We start from the raw sequence: 24,916 nt of genomic DNA, 5'->3' as shown, positions 1-24,916 counted from the left end.
TGAATCAGAATAGCACTTTTACTTTAGGTGTGGTGTCAATGTCATTACATAAGTTAACCAAGAGAGGGCACTTTGGGAACAACAGAAGGAGAGATCTCTCAAACTCTTACAGCATGTCACAACTTTCAGGAGAATTATTTAACTTGCAAAAGGCATGTTTTGACTACATTTTACTCACCTCACCTACAGCATGGCAGAGGATGCACCAGGCAATTAACGAGAAAGCAGTAAACAGTTCATGTGATAAGAGCTGAACTTCAAGTGCTATCACTGTTTTGAATTTTGTATTTAAAATAAATATTAGTGATGAACATTAACCCTTACACAAGCTGTTCTGATTCATTTTTAACAATGTGTTAAATGAGATTATAAAATCAGGTTCACAAGAAATTCTAGCCAAATACTAAAGAAACAACTATGTACCTTTGAAAGAAAACCATTGGTTCCAAAACTCCCCAACGACTTCGATGACCTTCAGAAGACTTGTACCCTTATCACTTTGCCTAATCAAATAGCATAAAGCAAATCAATGGTTTTTCCAAAAGTCCCATTTTATCCATGCTACACTAAGTACAGAAACTCTTGATACCAGGAGAACAATACTGCAAAACATGGACTAAACTACGGAGTCACAAAGTCTTGGATCATACGCAAAACCAAACCATCATTTAGCATTACAAGGCAGGCTCTGGCTTCTGAATGCCTTCCTTTTCCTTCTTTTCTATCCTTCACCATGTGAACTCCATCTCCTTCCTGTATTTCCTGGTTTTCAGCATATCGTAATTTGCCATTACTTTTAAACCAACATACCGTGTTCTGCCCAGTTCACAGGTAATGAAAACAATGGTTGCCAATGACCAAAAAGCATAGGAGGGAATTTGGAAAGCACAAGAGTAGGGAGGAGGAACACGATGTGAATCTGATGCTCATTGACATTAATGCCTAACTATGCAAAAAACATGGTGTGGAATGTAGAAATACCAATTCCAGTGTTTTAGCGAAGAGGGTAGAACATTTGTTGGTAGCAAAAAAAGGACCATTGCCCAATAAGCACTTGTAAATGTAGGCTCTTCCTGTTTGAAAACTATTTACTAATGACCATAATTTATAGCTTTATAGATGAAGAAGAAAGTTGGTTTGTATACCCCGCTTTTCTCTACCGTTAAGGAGTCTCAAAGCCTTCCCTTCCCTTCCCCTCCCCACAACAGACACCTTGTGAGGCAGGTGGGGCTGAGAGAGTTCTGGGAGAAATGTGACAAGGCCAGGGCAATGCTGGCTCTACAAATTAAACACCTGACAGATCTCTTTTAGCAACAACTGACTATATTTTAATTGGGTTAGTGAGGAGAAAGATAGCTTGTAATGAATACATCGACTATCCAAATTCCCTATTTCTGTATAATCAGATGGGTACTAGGCAAGCTGATGATTATAGATTTGGGTTTATTGCACAGCATATATGAATGACATGTACCACTGTAACTAAGGCATGGTTTAAAAGTGATGTTTCGGCAACTTATTTCATGTGCCATTTTATATGCATGTAGCATTTGCATACCAGCACAGCATGGGCCACAGATTGCTGGTATGTTGAAATGGGCCAGTGCTCTGATAAGCACCTTTTATATGTGGCAACAGCAGGATGGAGTGCTACACAGGAAGTGCTTTGTCCAGAGAAGCATCACATTTCATTCAGTCCTAAATGCAGAGCTAGCATATGAACAGATAGATCAATCAGCTTTGCCCTGCTTGACAAATCTCTCCCACAAATCACTCCTTAAACCTACCAGCCCCATTGTTACATATGGCTGGCACATGCAGCTCTTGTAGGCACAAAATCTATCATGTTTTTAATCCCATCATTCCTCCAAGAAGCTCTGGGCAGTATACATGGCTCCTCTCCCCACTTAACCTCAAAACAATCTTGTGAGAGGAGTCAAACTGAGAAAGAGAGAATGCTCAGTGAGTTTCTTGGCTGAATGAGGATTTAAAACTAAGTGTTCCAGGTCCTAGTATGACACTCAAACTATTACACCACTCCAGTTATAGGAAGTGCAACCGTGCACTTCCTGTATGGCAACACTTGAGGGAAACAGCTGTAGAACACAAAGGAAGGAACACAAGCTAGAACAAACATAGATACCATAGATACAGTTGCTTTCTGTGTTATCCGGAAAACTGGAATCATACCATACTGTCCTTGCACCAGCACTGACCAATTACCATCTGATTTTGTCAGCTACTGTTCTTGTACAGTGACTCATAAAACTGGGTCATTGGTCAGATGCTGTTTGGTTTGCCTTCAAGTAACTGTTTTAAATAGCATGCATGCCTTGAATGGAGAGTTTCTTCCTAGATTTATACTTCTATATAAATAATTGATATACATCATTAATCAAAACCATCCCATATTTACGATTCAGTTTACCATTTGACAAGCTCTAATCAAATCACGTGGGCATGCCTGCTTCTTCTCACTTTCAACATCCTGAATGTATTAGTTAGAACAGTCTTATACATGGTAGCTAATGCTTATCATTAACAACCATATTCAGTATATAAATACTATTTTAAAAATGTGTCCCACATATATTACCCATTATATAAACACCTGGAATTTAAATTTTAAATATTTCTAGGAGTGACTATACAAAACAAGAATTACTATAGAGACAACACATTATTTTGTATACCAGACACATTACAGTGATTAGTGAAACCTTTGACATGATCCAGCCAAAGTTAAGAGATTTCAAGTATAACTGATTTTGGGGGAAACAATTTGCAGCCCCGTTCTATTTCTTTATATTCAGAAATGTCCTGCTGCATTCAATGGATTTTAGTGCTCGCCAGGTAGTAAACATTGCAGCTTTCCATACGTGTTTTAAACTCTTACACTGAAATAACTGGGATTCAAACTGCTTAACTTTGGCTGGATCATGTCCTGTTGTTTTAATGTATGCATTTCTAAGAGACATATACCACATAAGGCTATAGTTGAATTATTGCATTTACAAAGAGAAGGAAAGGAACTTCTATAGCAATATCCCCCCCCCTTTTTAGGCTATCCACTCAAACTGTGGGTTTTGTTGTTGTTGTTTCTATTTTGACACAAGAATAATAAAAACAAAATTTTATAAAACTGAGTACATAAGACAAAAACTTGCCCTTGATTTAAAAAATACCATTAAAATGTCACCTTTTCCAAGTGGTGAACTGTTCAATTAATATAATGCATCATAAATAAAGGAAAGCATAGCAGATTTTAAACCAGATTAGCAGAGTAATCCAGAAAGTATTATTGATTTTTAAAAAGAATAAAAAATTAAAGGCAGAGAAGACACTTTTCAAACCTATTTGACAGTGTAAATGCCAGTGTTTCTACCAAAACATTATTATTAACCAGTATCAAAACAAAAATTTTATAACATTTGCACATCAATCATTGTATTGGTTAATAACCTCAAATAATTTCTCTGAAAAGCTATTTGAAAGTAAGTACACTTTAAAACTAAACAGTGAAAAGTCCTTTAATCCCACAACGGAATCAAGATCATTATTATTAAAATAAAGCCTGGGGCACATTGTGATGTCTAAGATTGGTGGGTAGATTTTAATTGACTTGAGGACTGTCATAGTTCTATTATCACAAAACCTGCAACACATTTCCAGCATGGAGGACCCATCTGTGCCCACTATCCATCTGTTTAGATGTGATTGGCAAAGTGGTAGGGAACTCGCAGTGGTCGTCTTTGCCTGAAAGGAATAAACCACAGGATCTTCCAGCGAGTGCCAAAAACTTCTGAGAAGGTCTGCTGCCATGGCTTTCGTGGTCTCGATCTACAGACGACAGCATTATTAGTGAAAGACAGCACTCCCATGGTGCACTTCAGTCAACTAGAACAATACAGGGTTGGCTGGGGATTCATTACTCGACTCTGATGAACTGCATCCCAGCCACCACAATCACAGTTTCCTTTTCACAATGGCATGCAGCTGAGACTATGAGAAGAATGGAATGCATCTGTATCTACGGAAGGCAGCCTTAAACCTAAGATGATCCTCATGGTCAACACAATGCCAACAAAACAGGACAAAATTATTTCTGGCTGTGCTTTGCAAGCCTAATTTTGATGGCTTTAGATAGGACAGAATAATCTGTAGCCATTTTGCACGCAAGGGCTGTATGAATCATTATAAAATAAGGCATGCAAAACTTAGCTTCTTCACATATATAGCATTCAACCATGCCTGTCTTTTGTAATACCCAACCAGAGATACTTACATTTCTTCACAACAGTTTGCCAGTTTTTCTATACTTGTAGTATCCTGTTATGGAGAAAAGGAAAACTATTCAATATTCCCTCCACTGATGAAAATGAAAAAAAAAAACCTTCCTGTATAAGCTATATATTTAAAAAGTCCCCATATGCATTCGAAAGTGTTTTTTAAGATTTAGGATTGTTTCTAAAATGAAAAGATTACAACAAAATTCAGAAAAATATACACATGCTTTAATAACTTGAACTGATATGCTGCCCAAGCTTGGTACTCTGAAAGCTTGTAAAGCATTAAAACATTCAGCCCACCATTATTATGGCAGCAATGCCTTTCTTTCTTTTAACCTGAACCATTTAACCATCAAAAGTGTACTTGATATTCAAAATATAGCTATTTCAGTGGAACACTGTGGCTAGAGTGAGAAATGAAGTCAGTGATTACTCTTTGAAGATTAAATAGTTCTGGCACCTAACCCCATGAAAACAAGTATGTGCCTTGCTCACAAGTTATGCCTGCCAAGCAGATGTGGGAATCTGAATCTGCTTTCATGTAGAAGTGAACTTATCCTGTGAAAAGAGCATCAGAGCAACCTAAGGAACTTAGCAAGCCAGCTGCTGATAACAGAATAGATCTTACAGCTTGTTTCCTGGGACCCTAGTTAAAAATCAAAACAGTAATATGTGAAAGGATTCAGATCTCACTTCTAAAACACCAGTTCCACCCAGCTCTCCCATCCATTTGTATTTTATCTTCCACTACCATTAGCATCAATGACCTGCCAACCTCCCTCAAAAATCCCCTATATCTATTGATAGGTCCCAAACCTTTGGCACTATCAGCTGCAAAAAGGAGAAAATGCACGATCATTTGGGGGTGGAAATCCTTATAGCAGTGACAAAAGATGGTGTCCTACTAATGCCAAGATGTTGCCACTCATGTTCTGTTATCAGCGTTCCGTTATCTTCTACAAATAACTCGATGTAAATGTCTGATGAAATCCAACGCAAGCAGCAAACACCATGCATTCTATACCACCTCATATAAAGGTACTAAGGGAAGTTTAGAGGCATGTTCTCTATCGTGCTCACTTTTTCTGCAACTCCTGTCAATCAGAAATCTGTCTCTCAGATTTTCTAGCAGTGATAAACACTATTGGAGCAGGCAATTACAATTGTTTAGGTATATACTTTAAAACTATTTTTTTGCTTTGTTACTTACATTGAATCTAAGGAATTCAGTGGGTAACGTTTCCTCATTACAAGTTTATAAAAATGTATCAAAGTATCCAAGGCTTGGATCCAAATGGCCACATGTGGAACACTGCACATGCACTGGGGCTTTCCCCAGGCTGATTCCTACTGGAACCCCTCCTCTTCACATCCACACCCCTTCCAAAGCTGCTCCTAAGGATTGGGGAGCCTTCCACAGCAGACTTGCAATGCCACACTGAAAGATGCTCAGTACAGGAGCGAAGAATACTTATAAGTGCAAACAAATATTTATATGCTACCGTGTCTAATACAATACGCACTTCATAAATATACAAAAAGAACCATTCATACAGTTGTAACACACATACACAAAATCATCTCTAGGATGGTGATGAATGGAAAAAGTTCAATAAAAGGTGCAGTTTCTCTCAAGATATGCTCAACTGGCTACACTTGTGAATGTTACCCTTCGTGGAAATTGAACTATATCCAGCATTTTGTAATTTATTATCAAGATGTGCAATATAAGAGGAAAATGCTTGAAGGACTGATGAAGAATTCAAATTGTCAAGAATTTGAAACGGCTGTATCCTCCATGAAGTTATTCCTCCTGAATTAATATTTATTACCTCTACTTACCTGCATGGAATGAATACAGAAGACTGTTGAGCATATCTTGAGAGAAACTGCACCTTTTATTGAACTTTTTCCATTCACCACCATCCTAGAGATGATTTTGTGTATGTGTGTTACAACTGTATGAATGGTTCTTTTTGTATATTTATGAAGTGCGTATTGTATTAGACACGGTAGCATATAAATATTTGTTTGCACTTATAAGTATTCTTCGCTCCTGTACTGAATTTCTTATCCTTTGATACTAGTACAGTGGTGTCTATTTTCTCCTACACTGAAAGATGTGACAGAGGAAAAGGACCAGCCCCCCAGTGCACATGAAAGTGCCTTCTGCTTATACACAGGGGTGTTGAATGCCATCCCCCAAAATTAGTTTACCCAACTGTGCAGTTTCCTCCATGTGAAACCAATAATACAGGCACAGGATGGGAAATCATATAATTTTTCAGGAGAGCAGAAGGGTCCATTGTGTAGATGCTTATCTCTGTTTTCTTGTAGGCACCCAAGAAATATGGGCAAGGCTCATTTCACATATATATCTCACACCTCTGCCAAGAGTATAGGGCAGCCCTTGCAACAATATTGATTCACAGAGAAATGTTTCACTTTCTAAATCACCAATAGTATTTCCTGTGGAGATAAGCTTTCACCAGTAGCCTTGTGTCTAAATATTGACCCAGAATGACCCTGCTTAACTCAGTACATCTGAGAAGATCACAGCTTGAAATGGCATGGCTGAAAAACATCTGCAATAAGTAATAAACATCACTTGAACGGTAACAAGCAAATTAAACAAGTGTGTTCTGATTAAATCTATATTGAATGCTTGGCAGAAGTAACCACATTTTTTACATGGACTCATCAACATGTCTGAGAAAGGTGAATTAGAAAAACCTTCTAAGATAATGGATACATGGTCAGATAGCTTTACTCTGCAGCTGACATCAAATGAATTGCCAAAGTTGGAAGGAGCAGCTTTCTGCAAGGGTTAGTTCTCGGTCTAGTTTAATATCTCCAGTGATTTTACAGATGTATCAACAGTAAACTGAAATCTACAAATGCTTCAGAACTGGCTATACAGTACGTGAACTAAAATTAAGAATGCTGGAGAGGTAAACGCTGCAAAATTCAACATGTATGAGTGGGAAAGGTTTAATGTAGAGAACAACCTATGAGTATGAAAGTGAAAGGTGGGGAATAACCAGTTACACATCAACCAGTTAAGGAATACTTATTGAGCAGTTTAATTATTAATGCCCAGTATGGCTTCTGATAATGGTTTGGCATTGACCGATAATTGCATGACATGCTCCCTTGCACGTCCGAGCTTGCACATCAGTGGCCATTGTGGAGCGCTCATAAACAGCATTGCCTCAGATATTAAATGCCACAGAAGCTTTTGCTCATGCAGGAGCTCCACACGAGCACTGCAGCTCCAATATGCATAACACAATCCTCGATTGGGATGACAATGTCTCTGATGAAGGGAGCGCTGCCTCTCGAAAGCATATACCCTGCAAAGCCTGTTGATCTTTAAGGTACTACTGGACTCGAATCTCGCTCTTGTACTACAGACTAACACAGCTACCCACCTGACAATGTCAGCCAGCGTGGTGTAGCGGTTAAGAGCGGTGGTTTGGAGAGGTGGACTCTGATCTGGAGAACCGAGTTTGATTCCCCACTCCTCCACATGAGTGGCGGAGGCTAATCTGGTGAACTGGATTTGTTTCCCCACTCCTACACATGAAGCCAGCTGGGTGACCTTGGGCAAGTCACAGCTCTCTCAGCCCCACTTACCTAACCGGGTGTCTGTTGTGGGGAGAGGAAGGGAAGGTGATTGTAAGCCGGTTTGATTCTTCCTTCAGTGGAAGAGAAAGTTGGCATATAAAAAACCAACTCTTTTCTTCTTCTTCTTCTTCTTCTTCTTCTTGTGTTTGAAATTGAAATAACAAATATATTTTCTAAACTGTAGTGATGTCATGCCCTGACCTGGATGGCCCAGGCTAGCCTGGACTCATAAAATCTCAGAAACTAAGCAGGAGCAGCCCTGGTATTTGGATGGGCGACCACCAAGGAATACTAGGGTTGCTGTGCAGAGGAAGGCAATGGCAAACCACCTCTGTTAATCTCTTGCCTTGAAAACCCCCATAAGGGATCACCATAAGTCAGCTGCAATGTGATGGCACTTTACGCACAGAGAGTGATGTCATATGGGGGCTATTTGAAATTGAGGGCTGTTTTACTCAAAGGGCATGTTAGGTACATTTTAAATACATAGCCAGCAGATTTTACCAGAGTTCTCTACTCATGGAAGAGACCAAATCAACTCTATTTCAAGGTTAGGATACAATTTTGGTTGTCAGCTTAATTTGTAAAACAATCAGCCCTCAAAATCACATTTCCCATTACTTCCACAGAGACATTTAAAAGTGGTCAAATCATTCAAATCTTCTGTGATGAAGTGAGATATAAATCAAATGTGTAAATGCAGGGAATACCTTTATTCAGAAGGATAGAGAAGAATAGCATGAAAAACTCCATCCATGGCAAGATGGGCCTTATCACTTTGTGTCAGATAATGACAGAGGGCCAATCTGATATCAGACTCCCACACAACACTATGCATGGCACAATTATTTTGTATTTTCATATACAACATTGGCACACCAACCTGATTGTGATTGCTGCTTTTCTAAACCTTAATTACAAGGATTAATATTGCCTTTGATTACATTTCTGGCATGTTTAAAAGAAAAAATACAAAGCCCTCATTATTAAACTAATCAAAAGAGTATTTATTAGATTATCTGATTAAAAATATGATTAAAATATTTTACTTAATTATAATAAGAGAATAAGATACTTATCTGTTGAGATGAAAAGCATTTTACATTACAAAAGCATCAATTTGTGAGCCAATGTTTCTATATGAAAATTTTTGTTTGTTTTTTGTTTTGTTTTTGCCATCAAGTCGTAGCTGACTTATGGTGACCCCATGGGGTTTTCATGTCAAGACACATTCAGAGGTGTTTTGCCTTAGTCTGCCTCTGCGTCGTGACCCTGGACTTCCTTGTTGGTCTCTCATCTAAATGCTAACCATGGCTGACCCTGCTTAGTTGCTGAGATCTGATGTTATCTGACTAGCCTAGGCTATCCACGTCAAGGCGTATTACATAGTAGATAGTACTGTAGTATATATATTTGGATTTTTTATTATATATCTCCAAAATCACTTTGTTTTATGCAAAACCAGCATCCTTCATAATTTCTATTTAAATAAATATTATATGAGTCACAAAGTATACAATCACTTTTTAATTATTTTTGTTTTAATATATTTATGTTTGACCTTGTGATTCCTAATCGGGTGGAAAAATGGCATAATAATGTTTTTAATAAATGAAATTATTCTTATTTGTGACATATATTTAATTTTATAATTATACCATGCTGCCAAGATGACTCATAAAGAAAATGACAACCTAGTTCCCAAAATATTAAGTAAGCACAAGTATGATTAAAGAAAATGACATTTGTAGCAAGAGAACTTTTTCAAGATCGGGCTATTTGAAGACTCTAAAATCTTCAGATGAAACCAGTGGGTTGGATCCAGCCTACGTTTTCTGCTCATGCAAGACACTTTTGTCAGAGGAACAGAACTTGCCCGCCTCCTGCCCCCCCCCCACTGCAGCTTACCAATCCCTAAAATGCTGCTCCTGGGGACAGGAGAGCCTTAGGAACAGCATGAGAGGCAAATTGGGGGTCTACAACAGTAAGAGAGAACTGGTAGAAATTACCCCACCACTTCTATTAGTGGAAAATTTAGCCTGGATCCAGCCCAGTATTACTATATGAATAACAATGTGTCTTACATTAGCAGCTTGGATATAATTTTCCACTACTCAAAAACTAAACACTGCAATCTATCCTTTATAACAACCTCATGTACACATGAAACTCCTCTGTGAGGAGGCTGTCCCATTAAATACAGTGGAAGCACCAAACTTGTGCGTGCAAAACTGGTCCTTCCATTAACATAGATATGGCAGCCATTACATGGAGAGAACCTCTGTATACAGAACAAAATGTTACAACACTCATGTAAGCTGCTATTGCAAAACTCCTATTACTTCAGTACAAAATTTGCAAAGTATCTTGGCTCTGTGTCTCAAACGCTGAACCTTTGCTTCCAATTAAAGTAATGTATATTTTGTTTTTAGGCTTAGATCATAAAGAATTTCAAATGATTAGCTGATTTTGTTTTCATTTTCTACAGTTATTCTTACAAGGGAAATGTAAATCTACAATAAAACATAAAAGGGGTTGAAACCTTGCACTGTATTAAGAATAAGTGAGAATTTACAAGAGTAGTGCAATATGAATAAGGACTTTCAATATCAAGTAGTTATATTGTTATTTTCCTTCACAAAACACTAGAGAAAACCAAGAGAAATTCTCTATCACCCTACTCAACTGGTCATCGATGTTTAATAACACCATCGCAACACTGTATAATTTTTAGAAATGTAATTAACAAGAAACCCTTGTAACATGACTCAAATTAATAATGTCACTACAGGCTTAGTTAAGGATAGTTGAAAGTACCCATTAAAAACACTATAAGAATGCACTGAGAAATATTTCAGCAGATGGAGAAACTCAAATTACATTGTAAACAGTACAAACAGGAAAATATGTCACTAATATAATATCTCGTCTTTCATTCAGTTACATGTTGGTGACCAAGCTAAAATTCTTTTTAAAAAATCCCTTAACTCTGTTAATCATTTGGAAGACCATATGGAAAAATGAAAATGCATCCTGTTTAGAATTTTAAATAAAAAACAACCAAAGGTAATCCTTAAAATTAGGCTTCAGATTAGTCTCTTCAAAAGATGCAGTTCGGCTGAAACATCTGGTAGTGTTATGTCGAGAGACAGACCTTTTTTAACTTTGGAAATGAGATTAGTAGATCAGTTATTGGTAAGTGTCCAAGTAATTTCTAATTATTTTATCTGGGTCACAGATAATCCGCTTTTACTAGCCTCCCACAATGACATCAGAGGATCATTGCTTAAGTGATTATCCTGTTACCTTCCAGCAGCCACTGGAAAGCTGGATTTTCCATTTGTAGAGAGAAAGAAATGCTCAAGTGCTCCAGACAAGTGTCCATCCAAATAACAACACATACAGAGTTTTGTAAGAAAAACATGATATCTCAGAACACCTGCAGTCTCCAAAACTATTGACAAGTCAAAAAGGAAGACATACCACTGTATATTAAATTAATTTGAACTAAGATATACTGTGGAAACCAGAGTGATGATATAACCTATTATTAGTATTATTTGTTTGTTTGATTTATAGCCTGCCCTTTCCTGACCAAGACCTGGCTCAGAGCAGCTTACAACCTTTAAAACAGTTTAAAACAATCCATATTTTACAAAGTATATGATAACGATAAAATGCCAGGCACCTTCAAAGCAGCAGCAATAAAACTTAATTTGCAGGAGGTGTAGCAGAGGCAGGACAGGAGAAGAAAGCAATGGAAATGAGAGGAAGAGAAAGAAGGGTGGCCAGCTAGATGGGATACCATCACTGTCCTCAACCATATGCCTGGTGGAACAGCTCAGTTTTACAGGCCCTGCGGAACTGCTTTAGGCCCAGCAGGGCCCGAATCTCACCGGGCATAGCGTTCCACCAGGCCGAGGCCAGAGCTGAAAAGGCCCTGGCCCGGGTCGTGGACAGCCAGATACTTTTTGGGCCAGGGATCACCAGCAGATTTTATCCAGCTGAGCAAAGTGCTCTTTGGGGGTGTAATGGGAGGGGAGTTCCCGCAGGTACGACAGTCCCAGATTTTTAGGACTTTAAAGGTGAATACCAAAACCTTAAACCGGAACCAATACAGCTGGTGGAGCACTGGTTAGATGTGTGCTTTCCAAGGGGTCCCCATAAGGACCCACAGTGCTGCATTCTGGACCAGTTGAAGTTTCCGGAGCAGCCTTAAGGGAAGCCGAGAAGAGTATGATACAGTAGTCTAGCCTGGAGGTGACTGTTGTATGGATCACTGTGGTTAGGTTGGGGTGAGAGGTATGGTACCAGCAGCCTAATCTGGCGGAGTTGATAAAATGCTGCCCTGGCTGTGTTGGTGACCTGTGCCTCCATTGTGAGGGCAGTATCCAGAGTCACCCCCAGGCTCCTGACAGATGCAGCTGCTGCTAACTGCACACCGTCAAGGGCTGGAAGCTGGCAACCCCTCCATCTCCCTGGCCCAGCCACAGCCTGGGGGACTGCACATGCCAATGGGCATTGTGGTGACATCTGCTCCCTTAGTGCCACCCTCTGTCCCCGATCTTACAGAAAGGAGATCAGCCGCTTCACGGCTGTCCCATGTATCCCCACATCGGCAAGGCGGTAGGTCAATAGATCATGGTTGACCACATCAAATGCTGCCATCAGATCTAACAGAACCAGCCGCGCAGATCCCTAGGATTTTAAATAAATGTTTGTTGCTTATATTAGAAGTATCACTTACATACTTCCGTAGTTAAGAGTATATGAGGGAATGTGAATCGCAGTGCAATCTCAAGCAGAGTTACACCATTCTAAGTTCACTGAAGTCCATGGGCTTAGAAACATGTAACACTGCTTAGGTGTGTATTTGTTTTTAATGGCTTGTTTTTAATATTGTGGAGATTTTTACTGTAATTCACCTTGAGAAGGACCCTGAAGAGCCAGCATAGAAATATCCTAAATAAAAAAACAGTAATGTAAATTATGTGGAATATTTGTCTTTATATTTACATGAAACATTTTATTTATACCCCACTTTTCTCCCCAATGTGAACCCAACAACTTTGTCTCCCATCCCACTTTATCCTCACAACAACAACCCTGCTAGGTGGGTTAGGCTGAAAGAAAATGACTGACTCAAAGTCACCCAGTTAGTATCTATGGCAGAGCGGGGATTCAAACTCTGATTGGCGAGTCAAACATTCTAACCACTACACCATGCTGGTTCTCAATTCAATACAGATGGATGTCAAAAAGATATATTGACATGTTCAGAATAAGAACTATCATGGATGTTAGCATGCTAGGAGATTTTCATTTCAGTAACAGTATTTTTAATTGTAAGTATCTAAAATCAGAAAAAATGCAATTGGAAATTTCTGGAAACTTCTCACTGCTATGAGATGACAGTTGGAGGGTGTTCTGGTCTGTTCCCTTGGCATGAGGTTTGGCTCATGTTGGTGAAAGGATCCTTTTTTTTAAGGGGGAGGGAGGCACTGGCAATGACTGGCCCAGATGGAGTGATGCCAAGTTCCAGGTTCCAGATATTTCAGGTTCCAGATATTTTTGTAGGAGATTGCACTGTCAGTGATCATTTGCCACTAATCATGACTGTCAAACTTAGTCCTCCTTCAGGTCCATCTCCCTTGACCTTGGCCATAGGCCATAGGCCAAGGTCCACATTTGGTCCACAAGTCAAGCTGTGAAAACGCAACAATTGTTAAGAACGAGTTTTGCTCTTGAGTATAGCTCCTTTATAACTAACTCAGACGAATCTCTAGAAGTAATCCGGGTTTATGAAAAGCTAATAACATATTTGGTTGATTTATTAAAACTTGACCCTGTAGAATGGAACAATTAAGGCAGGGGTCAGAGAAGGGCATGGTTTGATAAAGAATGTAGAAACCTGAAGTTCAAGATACAGGACACTTACCGATATTATCAGAATTCTAAGATTTCAGCTTCACTATTAGATTACTTTAATCTTAAAAACCAGCTCCAACATCTCATAAAAATAAAGAAAGGTGATTTTATAAATAAACAATGGGAACAGTTGTTCCAAGCCATGACCTCAAACAAACCTAGACCCTTTTGGACCCTGATTTCAGGTGCCCTTTGTCCGAAAGTCCCTTCTATGTCTTCCACTCCCCCCCCCATATCTGGCTACCACATATTACAACTTTATTTCATGAGGTAGGGGCCCCTGTAATGAAGCAACCTACCTTTGCTCTGAATGATATGCCTGACTGGCCCCCTGTGGACCCAGAGGAAATAAAATCACTGACTGGCAATTTAAAACAAGGGAAAGTCCTTGGCCCAGATGTGATATCTACTGAAGTTCTAAAACTGAACTCTGATTGGTGGGTTCCTTTACTGGCTTCTCTCTTTACAATGGTTGACAAGATGGGTGAAATGCCAGCAGCATGAACAAATGCAATAGTTGTACCTATCTATAAAAAGGGAGACCCTTCGACACCTTCCAACTTTAGACCAATAAGTCTTTTATCCATAGTTGGGAAGTTATACACTAAGCATTTACTTTCTAAACTTAGCCCCTGTCACAACTGGGAATATTGGGTCTGGAGCAGGTTGGCTTCTTTAAAGGGAAAAATATATTGGATCACTGCATCATTTAATCTAATTTGGTCAATAAATACACCAGGAAAACTAATCTTAAACTACATTCTGCTTTCTTTGATCTCAAAGGAGCCTTTGATTCCATTCCCATAGAATTACTCAGGAATAAATTGATTAAAATGAACCTTCACAAAAGGCCCCTGTTCCTTATCAGGAAATTATATTATTCCACAAACTGTCAAATTAAATGTATTTCAGCAGGCAAATTAACCCCTAAAATTTCCACCAACAAAGGGGTTAAATAGGGCTGTACTTCAGCTCCTTTCCTATTTAACATTTTTCTCAATGACCTTGCTCCAACTCTCAGTGAAGTCAATGGCCTTTGCCCAAAACATTCCTATATGGCTTTATGCTGATGATGCTGTACTGTCTTGCTAGTGCATTGGTCTAAAGTGCTTATTGAATAGATGCTTTGAGTTCTGTGTAATTAATATTTGTATTTTCAAGAACCTGGAAACCTCATAGGTGGTAATTAATGTTAACAGGTTAGAACAGGTTGTAAATGTTTATTGATACGGCACCAGCCAGACAACAATAAATATATACTCTTACAGGTTAAATATTTCAAGTACTTTGGCGTACATTTTCAGTATAATGGTTCCTGGATTTTTCATCGCAAGTCGGCAATGAATATAGTTAAGGGCAACCTTTCAGCTATCATCCGATTCTATTTCAACAGAGGGAACCAATATGTACCTGCTGTTTTGAAGATTTTTAATGCCGAAGTAAGTTCACAATTACTTTTTGGAATACCAATATGGATCGGTGCATTCGACTCTTCCTTAGAACGTATCCAATCCAAGTTCCTTTGTAAAATCTTGGGCATGCCTAGTTGTGTACACTATGCAGCTCTCTGTTTGGAAACTGGCCAGAGGTTACTTTTAGCCATTGCTTGGCTTACAAATATAAAATACTGGTTGAAGCTGCATTATAATTTCGACTCTACTAGTCTTACCTACCAAACGTTTGACGATTACAAATCCTCTAATTGGTTAGTTTATACTGAAGAGAAAATTAGATCAGCTGGTTTCTCTCTCAACTCGTTCTTTATGCTCTCAGCCACAGAGGCATTCTAAATGAAACACAGATTTTTTTAGACTAAACACCAAAATCTCAATAGTGCAGCAAATAAAACCTGCTCTCCTCTTAACTTGGGGATCTCCCTGGAAGGAGGCCAACCATCTTCGTATTTCTCCCTCCTGCAAGTTCCACAGCAAAGCAGAGCCTTCTCCCTTGCGAGGTTTAATGTCTTGCCATCTTCAATTTTGCATGGTGGATTTCAAAATCTACTCCACTCAGCAAGGAATTGCTCTTGTGGGAAGAGCTGTATTGAAATGATTTCACATATGCTCTTCTATTGCTCCTACTATGACGAAATTCAATCAAAAATTTTAACACCCATCTTGGTAAACAAGACTGGATTATCTGATTCTGTGAATGTGTCTTTTCTCTTGAATAATCGCTCTTCCATCATAACTGAGAAAGTAGCCCAATTCGTTCATAGTGTCATACTACATAACAAAACTCAGGGATTAATACTGTTTATGATTGTAACATAAATTGATCTACATGTAAGATATTTTTATTGTTTAATTTAAGTTTTTATGCCATTAAAGGAAACTATTGGTATTGGAGTGATGCCAGAACCAACTTCAGATCAGAAGAGAGTAGTATAAAAATAGTTTACAAATCCTTTTGTACAAGTAACAGGTTTTACAAGTAACAGGAATTTAATGACAGTAAAAATTTGGATTCCTTGAACCATAAGAATAAATATGACTTCAGAAGTTGTTGATTTGGGGTTTACATATTTGACCTCTCTCAGACCAAAAATCTTTTGCCATTTTAATAAATAAATTGTCTAAGTGGGTGCCAAATCAAAGTAAAAAACTCATCTGTCAGCAACTGAGTACTATACTACGTTAGTATATTTGGTCTGACCATGGGGGTCTGTTTTAAGAGGAACTTTCACTTACCGTATATACTCGCGTATAAGCCGATGGGCTGAAAAATCCCAACTCGGCTTATATGCGGGTCAATATGGTATTTCGTGGTTTCTTTACCCCCCCCAACGCATGGAGCCGAACTGAGTCTCCTGCCGCGCCAGCGCGCTCCCCCCTCCGCTGGCCAGCTGATGGGCGGGCTGTCCCGCCTCCCCCCCACCCCCATCGCGCCTTCTGCTGGGCAGCGGTTTCTTCCCCCCCCCCGCTCTGTCCCACCTTTCCCCACGGCCCCGTCTGGCTGGCCAGCCCGGGGGCCAGGGAACGTCGTCGGCGCCGCTGGAGGTTTCCTGCCCTGCCCTCCCCCCCAGATCCCCCAGCCTCTGCGCTGGCTGTGCCGCCGGAGGTTTCCTGCCCTGCCCTGCCCTCCCCCCTCGGATCACCCGGCCTGCGCACTGGATGCCCCGCCGGGGAGCCCCTGCCCTGCCCTCCCCCCGATCCCCCAGCCTCTGCGCTGGCCGTGCCGCTGGAGGTTTCCTGCCCTGACCTCCCCCCCATGGATCACCCGGCCTGTACGCTGGATGCGCCGCCGGGGAGCCCCTGCCCTGCCCTCCCCACGATCCCCCAGCCTCTGCACTGGCCGCACCGCCGGAGGTTTCCTGCCCTGCTCTCCCCCCCATGGATCACCCGGCCTGCGCGCTGGACGCGCCGCCGGGGAACCCCTGCTTTGCCCTCCCCCGATCCCCCAGCATCTGCGCTGGCCACGCTGCCGGAGGTTTCCTGCCCTACTCTCCCCCCCTTGGATCACCCGGCCTGCGTGCTGGACGCACCGCCGGGGAGCCCCTGCCCTGCCCTCCCCCCGATCCCCCAGCCTCTGCGCTGGCCGCGCCGCCGGAGGTTTCCTGCCCTTGCCTCCCCCCCATGGATCACCCGGCCTGCGCACTGGACGTGCCGCCGGGGAGCCCCTGCCCTGTACCTTATGCTGGGTGGCGGCAGTTTCTTCCCCCCCCCACTGCGCTGCCCCATCTTTCCCCGTGGCCCAGTCTGGCTGGCCAGCCCAGGGGCCAGGGAACGTCATCGGCGCCTCGTCGGCTGGGCGGGGCCCGCCCGGGCCAGTCCTCCCGCTCGCCAGCTGATGAGCGGGCCTGTTGGTGCTTGTGGGGGCCTCTGGCGCACACCCCTAGCTGGCTGCATCGCCGCCTCTCCCGGTGAGTAGGGGGTTCAAGGGCTCTTCCCCCTCCCCCGTAGGATGGCGCTGGGGTAGGGGTGGGTGGGAGGGCAACCTGGGCAGGGGCGAGATCCTCCTCCCGCTCTAAAATGGCAGCCGCCATTTTAGAGCGCAGCATTATTGACCCTCGGCTTATAATCGGGTCAATAAAAAAAATCCCTTTTCTGTGGTCCAATTCGGTGCCTCAGCTTATACTCGGGTCGGCTTATACCCGAGTATATACGGTATCTGTTGCAGGGTTCTTTCTTTGACTGAACAGATTTACTCAGTATTAATTTATGATGATGATTTATCTGGCTTTATTTTGTTTACTGTCTTCACTGAGCCATAGCCCATCCACATATAATGGGCATAATCTAGCTCACTGGGGGTATAGAACATGTAGAAGATTAACCACAGAGCTCTTTTCCAAGATGATATGAGAGGTGCACAAAGGCGACAAGTTTCTTCTAAAGGCTAGTCATGTGTGCACATAGGTGGGCTGAGAGGGAAAACAAAGTTTATTGAATTTATGAAAATACCCTGTGCACTTTTGTTGTGGCCACGATATACTATGTCATGCCCAATGTGTTTATTATAGTTTTATCTTTTTGATATAATTTACTATATTCACTTGTTTGGCACTGTAATATAAAATTTTTAATACGAGCGGAAAAGATATACGTAAAATATTCTCAAAACTTAACGATGAAGGCATGTGGCTTTTCAGTGAGCTTTGATAGGCTGAATCAGTCATGAATGCACAAACACGCTAGATTCAGACTTCTACAAATGTTGCTTCAAGGAGCCTTCTTAACAAAGTGCCTAGTGGCACAAGGGTCTTCAGGAAGAAGTGGGAAATTGTGCAAAATCCCCACCCCCAGGACAGCAAAGCATACCTCAGAGTCCAGTTTTCATTCAAGGAGCTCTGGATCCAGCCTGCAATCCATGCATCCGGCTTCATCTCAGTTTCCAAAATCTTTTCATGATATGGTGAATTCTGCTATGAATGCATCTTAAACTTTCACAAGATTGCCTTTTTGGTTCTCTTTAAATATTCTGTGTTCTTGTTCATTCTTCCAATCAATTTTGGAGTTTCAACACCACCTTTCCCCCCTTTTAATAATTCTTTCAATATAGTTCTACTGTAGTTAAATCTAGCTAAAACAAGCCTCCATTTCCCTGTTTTCCCACCAGGACACTCTCTTCCAGGGCTTCGTTTTATGCCATTTTGATATGATATTTGTAATATGCTTGGTTTTCCTTTCTTACCTTTCTCCTTTGGTTTTGTTCAAAATACTACTGCTTGCTTAATGTAATCCACTTATTATGATAAGGGTTCTCCATTTGTTCCAGATTTTCTGATCTTTACTGTGTATATTTTATTTAAAAAGTTTCCAGTCGCATCTTATCTGTATTGCTGTTCACCCTTTCAGTTCATCATTTTCATCCTCCTCCATCTTGCACCTTAATTTCTTTCCTCCACCCAAAGCCCTCCACTTATTGTGCTGCTTCTTTCTTCTAATGCTTCCCCCATATATAGTTTTCTCCCATTCTCTCTCTTCTATAAACTGAAAATAACATACAAATCATGCACTTCTGATGATGAAGAAGCAGCGTTGGTTTTTTATATTCTGACTTTCTCTACCTTTTAAGGAGAATCAAACCAGCTTACAATATCCTTCCCTTCCTCTTCCCACAACAGACACCTTGTGAGGAGGTGAGGCTGAGAGAGCTCGAAGAGAAATGTGACTAGGCCAAGGTCACACAGCTGGCTTCATGTGTAGGAGTGGGAAAACCAATGTGGTTCACCAGATTAGAGTCCGCCGCTCATGTGGAGTGGTGGGGAATCAAACCTGGTTCTCCAGATTAGAGTCCATGGCTCTTAACCACTACACCACACTGGCTCTACCATACTAATGATACACTAGTTCTGTTATTATGTAAAGTGAATGTACTTCTCAGGTTACCCCTTCCCTCTCCTTCCACTTTTAGTTTTTGCTTTTCTTTTAATCTGTGCCCAGCACAGATTAAAATGGTCTATTTTTTCCCTATTACACAGTATTTGCACTTTTTAACAATGACAACATAATCATGCATGAAAAGCTTATTTCAAAGCAAAGAGTAAAATACTCACATTGAACACACCGATTAACTGAGTATAAAAGAGTCCAGTAATTCCAACTAGCATTATTAAACCCATGAAGGTAGATATTCTTATTAGAGCAAGTTCATGTCTAAATATAAAGAGTTCCTATAAACAAAAGGAAATAGAAAAACTTTAGTTTTCTTTTTGTAAACAAAAATACAGAAAGGCTCTCAAACAGGCAAGAACAATTACAGTAAACTGTTTAGCCATTGCAGCTATAATTAAAGTGTGTGAGAGAGATATTGGTAGATGCTTTTTATTTTTATGTTAACACCTTCTAAATATGTATAATAATCAAGTTATTTTATTTAACAGAACATGTTTAACTTTATACAAGACATGTACTTGATGAAGCAAGGTTTAACTCAAGAACGTTTATGCTGAAAGTGTCCCAAGACCCCTGTTCATTTTTATGGCGGCAGTCTTCATCACTATCCCTTCAAAATTAGTCTCTAGATTGTGAAGGATGATTTTGAAGTAAGCCTAGTTTTCACCGACAAGTCTGGTTTGTAACACTTCAGACTGCAGGTGGCGCTCCCATGGCAGAATGCTTCCCGTGGCGGGGGACAAGTCTTCTGTACTATGCTAGACTCTTTCTCCCTCACTTTTCTATATAGAGAGAATTTTTGCATGGAGGAACATTTCATCACATGAAGACCAACCTGTAGTCTGAACTTGTACAGCCCAGATAAAGTTATTATGGATCAAGATGGATCATATGTTCTGAGACCAAGATATTACCAAAAACAAACAAAAGCAACAAAAAAACACTGACACCCCCTCAACAACCTTAACTATTTCCCTATCCCTCTCCTTTTATTTATTTGATTTGATTTGTACCCTGCCCCTCCCCAACCAGGTCAGGCTCGGGGCAGCTTAAAACATGTTCCAACAATTAAAACATATAAGTTATAATTAAAATTCTCCAGTATCTATTGGTGCCCTTAAAACAATCACAATTTTGAAGGGAGAGTGTTAGGAAAGCTAAAGCTCAGTATGAGCTTAGGCTAGCGAGGGATGCTAAACACAACAAAAAAGGTTCTTTTCCTATGTACAGAGTAACAGTAAGAACAAGGACAAGATAAGTCCATTGCATGGACCGGAAAGTAAAATTGTAACAGGAAATGAAGAGAAGGCAGAACTCCTTGATTCCTACTTTTCCTCAGTCTTTTCTCTTGAGGGAAATGGTGCTCAACATGGCATAAACAGAAGCAGATGAGGGAAGGGATTTGCAGCCTAGAATTGGCATTGGAGTAGTACACAAACACCTGGTTTATTTAAATGAAACAAAATCCACTGGGCCAGATGAATTGCATCCAAGGATACTCAAAGAAGTTGCAGATGTAATTTCTGAACCTCTGTCCATTATTTTTGAAAAGTCTTGGCAAACAGGTGAGGTGCCAGAAGACTGGAGGCGGGCAAATGTTGTCCCCATCTTCAAGAAGGGGAAAAAGGAGGATCCGGGGAACTACCGACCCATCAGCTTGACTTCTATACCAGGAAAAGTGTTTGAACAAATCATCAAACAGTCAGTCCTTGAGCATTTAGAAAGGATGGATCTGATCACTAAGAGTCAGTACGGGTTTCTCAAGAACAAGTCATGTCCGACTAATCTTATCTCCTTTTTTGAAAAAGTTACTACCTTGCTGGATCAGGGGAATGCTGTAGACATAGTTTATCTAGATTTCAGTAAGGCTTTTGATAAGGTCCCACATAGCATTCGAGTTGACAAATTGGGAAAATGTGGTTTAGGTCCTATTATTGTTAGGAGGATCTGCAACTGGTTGACAGACCGTACACAAAGAGTGCTAGTTAATGGTTCCTCATCCACTTGGAGAGAAGTGACTAATGGAGTTCCTTAGGGATCTGTGCTGGGCCCTGTGTTGTTCAACATCGTTATACATGATTTGGATGAAGGAATAGAGGGGTGCTTATTAAATTTGCAGATGATAGTAAATTGGGAGGGGTAGCAAATACAGTGGAAGACAGAGCCAAGATGCAGGATGATCTTGACAGGCTGGAGAATTGGGCTAGAACTAATAAAATGCACTTCAACAAAGACAAATGTAAAGTTCTGCATTTAGGTAGGAAAAATCAAATGCATAATTATAGGATGGGGGAGACTTGTCTGAGCAGTAGTGGGTGGGAAAAGGATCTTGGGGTCTTAGTATAGCAAATACTGAACATGAGTCAGCAGTGTGATGCAGTAGCTAAAAAGGCAAATGCGATCTTGGGCTGAATCAACAGAAGTATAGTGTCCAGATCACGCGAAGTGATGGTATCACTTTGCTCTGGTTAGACCTCACCTAGAGTACTATGTTCAGTTTTGGGCACCACAATTTAAGAAATATGTAGACAAGCTGAAACGTGTCCAGAGGAGGGCAACAAAGATGGTGAGGGGTCTGGAGACCAAGTCCTCTGAGGAAAGGTTGAAGGAGCTGGGTATGTTTAGCCTGAAGAGGAGAAGACTGAGGGGGGATATGATAACCATCTTCAAGTACTTGAGCGGTGTCATATAGAGCTGTTTTTTGTTGCCCCAGGAGGTCGGACCAGAACTAACAGGTTGAAATTAAATGAAAAGAGTTTCCATCTAGACATTAGGAATAATTTTCTAACTGTTAGAGCGGTCCCTCAGTGGAACAGGCTTCCTCAGGAGGTGGTAAGCTCTCCTTCCCTGGAGGTTTTTAAGAAGAGGTTAGATGGCCATCTGTCAGCAATGCTGATTCTGTGAGCTTAGGCAGATGATGAGAGGGAGGGCATCTTGGCCATCTTCTGGTCACTAGGGGTGTGGGGGGTTGTGAATTTCCTGCATCGTGCAGGGGGTTGGACTCGATGACCCTGGTGGTCCCTTCCAACTCTATGATTCTATGAATTGCGGGTAACTAAACAGAAGAGAAGGAATAAGGAAGGGGAAGGAAAACAGGCAGTCTCAATAAGGAAGGGAAAGGGATTCAGAATAAGCAACATATAAATAATAACTAAAAAGCAGGAAGGGAGGAAGGGACTTACTTTGTGCACTGTTATCATTATGTTGAATATTTTTCTGCCCTTGGCCAGAAGCAGCCAATGCTGTGGAGCTTGGGTAAGGAAACACTAAGGGTATTGATACCAAAATAAATTTTATCAGACACTAACGACAAGGAGCAATATGTGTAGTTATGTCTTGAGTACTCCTGTCTCTCCCTTAAGTCCCCTACCACTGAATGGCCCAGATCCTGATATCTGCCTAGACTTAGTGAAACTTTATACCTTCCATACAACTAGACTTTGAAATAAAACTGAGAAGCAAAGAAGGCTTGATAAACTTGCATGAGATCATATACCACTTAACAAAGGCAAATTAAGGCTATCTAAGAGCTGCAGATCTTAATAAATCAACAGCAAGGTAGATAACATTCATTCCTACTCAACTATTTGTTCCAGCTTTCAGGCAACGAGACATATACACTCAAGCCTAAACTCCAAAACTATATCCTAGTTTCCACTAGGGCTGTTGAAAAAAAAATTCGGTAAAATTCGGATTCGGCAAAATTCAGCCCGTTTTGATTTGGGAAATGCCGAAGTCCGAACTTCCCCGATTCGGATCCGTGCAATTTGGCACTAAGTTCAGAGTTCGGGGAAAATTCAGCTGAATAAAGCCATTAAAAACACATTTGCGCCTTTCCGCGGCTCCGGGGGGCATTTTTGGAGGTAGAGGTCCCAAAATTTCAGTGTCGCTTGAGGGGACTCTTCTTGCAAGAACCCCCAAGTTTTGTTATGATTGGGGCAGGAGTTATGGGGCCCGGAAGGGGTCCCCCATGATCAGTCCATTGGAATGATTAGAAATAAATAGACTGTTTGGACTCGGAGTTTGCAAAACCATGCAAAGCAACACGTGACGCGACCTTGGAAGTTTGCAAACCATGGAAAGGGACAGAGGCACACTAGCTATGCATAAGGAGCAGGTGGGATGGAATTTCCCCTTTTGCATCGGCCTCGGGAGTCGGGAGTCTCAGGACCGGGCGAATGCATTGTTTAAGTCACAATTTGAAAACCAGTTTTGAGCGAGCATCAAAATAGACCTAACCGATCTTATGAATGAGGGAAAACCTGAGGACACACAACTGAAGCCCCCCCTCCCTCAAACCAGGGAGAGAGAGACGCGAGCGGGCACCCCCACCAGGCAGAACGGGCAAAAAAAAACCCTCTCAAACCAGTACGGCTCGGCCTCAAATGGGAAAAAAACCAAGGAGGAGGAGGTGCGGCCCAGGTGCCGAGCGGAGAGAGACTCGCTAGCAGCCGCACAGACTCAACTTTACACTTTAAAACTTTAAAAGCAGAACACACTACCGCAGAGGCGAGCGGGCACACACCCCTCTGCAGAATGGGCGAAAGCCAATTTGGCTTCCCCCCCCCACCCACAGAAACTGCCCCCACACACAGACTCTGCTTCCCCCCGCACACACACACACACAAGAAAAGGTATAGAGAAAAAAACCCAAAATCAAACTGTGTAGATGTCTTCCAGCAGGAGCACGGAGAAGTAAATCTTTAGGCACACACCCCTTAACAGAACGGGCAAAAGCCCCCTTTGGCTTCCCCCCCACCCACAGAAACTGATCCCCCCCACACACACACTCTGCTTCCCCCCCACAAACACACAGGAAAAAAATTATAGAGAAAAGCCCCAAAATGGGTCTTACTGTGGATGTCTTCTCAGGAGTAATCCAATACGATTCTATTTATGCACGGGAGGTTTTGCCTTGGATTTGCCGCTCTCTAGATGCACAGGATTGCAATGGTTGGATGGGGGGGACTGCATAACTCGGGACCCCCTGCCCCAATCGTCACCAAACTTGGGGGTTCTTGCAAGAAGGGCCCCCTGAAGCTACACTGAAATTTTGGGACCTCTACCTTCAAAAATGCCCCCCCGGAGCTGTGGAAAGCGGCGAATGTGCACACGCACCCCCCCACAGGGATCTCTCTCACACACAAACAGAGTCTCTTTCTCTCCCCGGGCCGCGCAGCAGCTGGGCTCACGCACTCAACCGTGACTGATTGGCCAGAAGAAGACCCAGCTTGG

At 41.4% G+C, this 24,916-nt stretch overlaps 1 protein-coding gene across 1 annotated transcript in view; it reads right to left on the bottom strand.

Moving 5' to 3' along the window:
* Positions 1 to 3,489: 3,489 nt before the first annotated feature.
* Positions 3,490 to 24,916, bottom strand: part of LOC130492900 (palmitoyltransferase ZDHHC21-like) — a 42,818-nt gene continuing 21,391 nt past the window's right edge. Inside the window, exons 6-8 of the mRNA XM_056866667.1 lie at positions 19,843 to 19,959; positions 4,286 to 4,329; positions 3,490 to 3,840 (exon numbers count right to left, since the gene is read on the bottom strand). Of these exons, the coding sequence (XP_056722645.1) occupies positions 3,708 to 3,840; positions 4,286 to 4,329; positions 19,843 to 19,959 (294 nt within the window). The 3' untranslated portion in view covers positions 3,490 to 3,707. The remainder of the gene's footprint in view (positions 3,841 to 4,285; positions 4,330 to 19,842; positions 19,960 to 24,916) is intronic.

This window comes from Euleptes europaea, unplaced genomic scaffold (genome assembly GCF_029931775.1).
Source record: "Euleptes europaea isolate rEulEur1 unplaced genomic scaffold, rEulEur1.hap1 H_1, whole genome shotgun sequence".
NCBI lineage: Eukaryota > Metazoa > Chordata > Lepidosauria > Squamata > Sphaerodactylidae > Euleptes > Euleptes europaea.
Note: the sequence above shows the minus strand (reverse complement) of the source record. Positions and strands in the feature narration are given on the sequence as shown.